Genomic DNA, 3,078 nt, shown 5'->3' on the forward strand with positions numbered 1-3,078 from the left:
AGAGGGGGGGAATGAATGGGCGCACGCTCTACCAACGGAGCTAACCGGGCGCCTGAATCCTAAAATACTCTATTACAAATACTCGTGTGAGGATGACACGGTGCAGTGAATGTCTTCGCTGTTGACTTTCAGTTAATCTCATGTTTTTTATAGTGACTTATTTAAAAAACACCATCTGAATACAAGCTGTGTTTCTCGGGCTCTAACCCGCCGGATTAAACTCACAGCAGTTAACACTGATCAAATACAGGGGCAAGATTTATGCCTTTGACTCAATGCCTCAGTTCAGGGTTCAAATCCGACCTGTGACTATGTCCTGCATGTCTTCCCTTTCTCACCTAACTGTCCTGTCAAAAAATAAAAGGCTGAAAAGCCAAAACACTCGGACTGTCCCACATGCAGAGTAGAGATGACACTGGGCAGTGAATGTCTTCGCCGTTGACTGTCATCTAATTTTATATATATATTTTTTTATATATAGTGACTTTCAGAAAGAAAAACAAATCTGAATCCAATATGTGAAAGCACAATAAACCGCCTCTCTGAGCACTGCCTGCTTCCCCAGTGCGGTGTGTTCGTGCCCCGGACACCCAGCCGGCTCACTCACCGCGATCAGGGTGCTGTTCCGGCTCTGCTCCGCCGCGGTGCCCCCTCCGCCCTCCCCGAGATCTGCGCTGCTGCCTCCGCCACCTCCACCGCCGCCGCCACCGGGCGCTCTCTGCCCGGCCTGGTCCCCGCTGCTGGGCTGGGGCTGCCGGTGCTTGTTGGACCGCTTGGCCTTGGCCTGCAGGCAGCGCTGGTGCAGGGCGAAGGTCTGCTGCCTCTCCAGCTCCAGCCGCTCCAGCGTCGCGTTCTCGTAGCGGCTCTCGCAGCTGTTGTGATGCTGCCGGAAGAGCTCGATCCTCCGGCGGAGCCTCTCCATCACCGCGCTGTGTCGCGGTGTAACAAAATCCGCCATCATCAATAAAAGACTTGTAGTAGTAGTAGGGTGTTGTTTAAAAAAAAAAAAAAAAAAAATACTCCCGGCTCAGGTTTCGTCCATAAAATGCTGAATTTGCCTTTTTTTTTTTTTTTTGTGTTTCTCACTCTGGGCGTCTATGTGCCCCCCCCCCTCGCCCTTTACAAAGACTCATGTGCTGGCTCCATGGAGGCGACCTTTGTCTCGCTAATGGCCTTCAGTCGTCCGAAGAACACTACAGGTTTGTGGGTGCAACACCATTCAGCCTCCCGATTTTACTCTCCGAATATTAAAAAACCGCGTTATGCACAACGGCGCTTTTAACTTAGGGTGTGACAAAAAGAAAGAAACAGAGCTACTGGAGTCCTGTTAGAGCCCTAGATTAACCCCCCAAAAACCCTCCGATTTATCCCCGAAATTAACCAAAGTAAATGCATCGTTTACCTTTTAAATCAACGGACCAGTGTGCCGCTGCGTCTCGCTATCTCACCAACCGCCGTTGAGCTAAGTTAAGTTAGCAACATTCCTGCACTCAAAAAAATCAAAGTTGGAGCGTCGAAAATTCCTTTAAAAACTGTTAAAATCGGGTTGTTTTTGGAGCTAGCGGGCGTGTGCTTCTGTGTTTACGTCCGTGTACTTGTTACGGACGATGTTACCCTCCGTGGGAGCATCATAACGGGTCCCCAACTTGTCCGAAACTTTATTTCTGCTAGTAGATATAAAGTAGTTAGCTCGGGGCTAGCTAGCCGACTTAGCGCTGGCTAACAACTTCACCGACTTGGCAGCCGTTACTCGGCTAATAACCCCATTGTTTTTATCCAACACTACGAGAAAACAAGCTACATGACTGCCCAGGTAATTTAAGTGTGTTTAAGTTTTAAATTCACTTACTGTGAAAGCGTTGCTGTCCGCTCCTTGCTACAGCATCTGTCTACAAACAGCTGATCCTCCACCTCCTTGTAGCCGTTAGCCGCTAGCTGCTAACGGCTACCGTTTCTGGTTGGACGGGCTAACGTTAGCTCGACTAGCGGGCTAGGTAGCTAGCCTGAAACGCTTAAATAAAGCATCATACTTTGTTTATACCTGCCGAGGTTCCCGGCACGGGTGTTCCTCCCCCACTTGGTCGAGCCCGAGTCGGGATATGTACGGTTTTTAGCGCGGATTCGTCCAGTTAGAACGGGCTAACTCTGTCCCTACTGTGCTGTTTCTATTGTTTTTCAGCGGACAGGCAGGGCTACTCCGCCATCTTTGAAACTTTCTCTTTTTTTTTTCCATCACCGACAGGAGGAATGTCCCTGGTCCCGCCCCTCCGATGATTGACAGCCCAGACAGCCAATAGAAAGCGAGGAAAACTTAACGACAGGCTGAGAGTAAATAAGACAAAAATGTACTTATAAAGTACTTTAACAGGGATAGTTTGGATTAAACCTTGTTTTGTCTTCCCGTCAAAATTAAAAAAAAAAAATCAACATTTTTGATGACACTTTATCAATGTTTTTAACTTTTTCTTACGTTTTGGTTTCCTTTTAACATTTTTTATGCTTTTTTTCAATGTTTGTCACTTTTGTTGACATTTAACGCTACATAACACTAACTTATTAACTTTAGTTTGTTATTTTTGGAATTTATGGTCAATATACCTCATTTATAGGAAGTTATACCTAATGTTTGAGTTAGAAAAGCAGAAATTAGGAATTATTGAGACTAAAATTAAAGGAATGGATGTTGATGATAATCACAGACTGGAATATGTCAACTTTTACTCAATACTATTTCAACAACACTTCCATTTGGTTTACAATGCTATAAAATTGAATAAGACGCCCCAAAATTAATGAAAGTAGAGATTTGTACTTGGCAAAGAGCGTTGGGTGGAATCAATCATGTTATTTTGGGGAATTAAAAAGAGGACAAAATGGGGACAAAATGAGGGCAACATGAAGACAACATGAGGACAACATGAGGGCAACATGGGGCAACATGGGGGCAACATGGGGACAACATGGGGACAACATGGGGACAACATGAGGACAACATGGGGGCAACATGAGGACAACATGGGGGCAACATGAGGACAACATGAGGACAACATGGGGGCAACATGAGGACAACATGAGGAC

At 46.0% G+C, this 3,078-nt stretch overlaps 1 protein-coding gene across 2 annotated transcripts in view; it reads right to left on the bottom strand.

Annotated features, from left to right (window-relative positions):
* maml1 (mastermind-like transcriptional coactivator 1) overlaps positions 1–2,237 on the bottom strand; it is a 9,921-nt gene extending 7,684 nt beyond the window's left edge. Inside the window, exons 1-2 of one of the 2 annotated variants that reach the window (XM_034884242.1) lie at positions 1,850–2,237; positions 608–971 (exon numbers count right to left, since the gene is read on the bottom strand). In XM_034884242.1, the coding sequence (XP_034740133.1) occupies positions 608–961 (354 nt within the window). In that variant the 5' untranslated portion in view covers positions 962–971; positions 1,850–2,237. The remainder of the gene's footprint in view (positions 1–607; positions 972–1,849) is intronic. The other variant, XM_034884243.1, reaches the window with a different exon arrangement.
* Between the last annotated feature and the right edge of the window lie 841 nt (positions 2,238–3,078).

Source organism: Etheostoma cragini, chromosome 10 (assembly GCF_013103735.1).
Source record: "Etheostoma cragini isolate CJK2018 chromosome 10, CSU_Ecrag_1.0, whole genome shotgun sequence".
NCBI lineage: Eukaryota > Metazoa > Chordata > Actinopteri > Perciformes > Percidae > Etheostoma > Etheostoma cragini.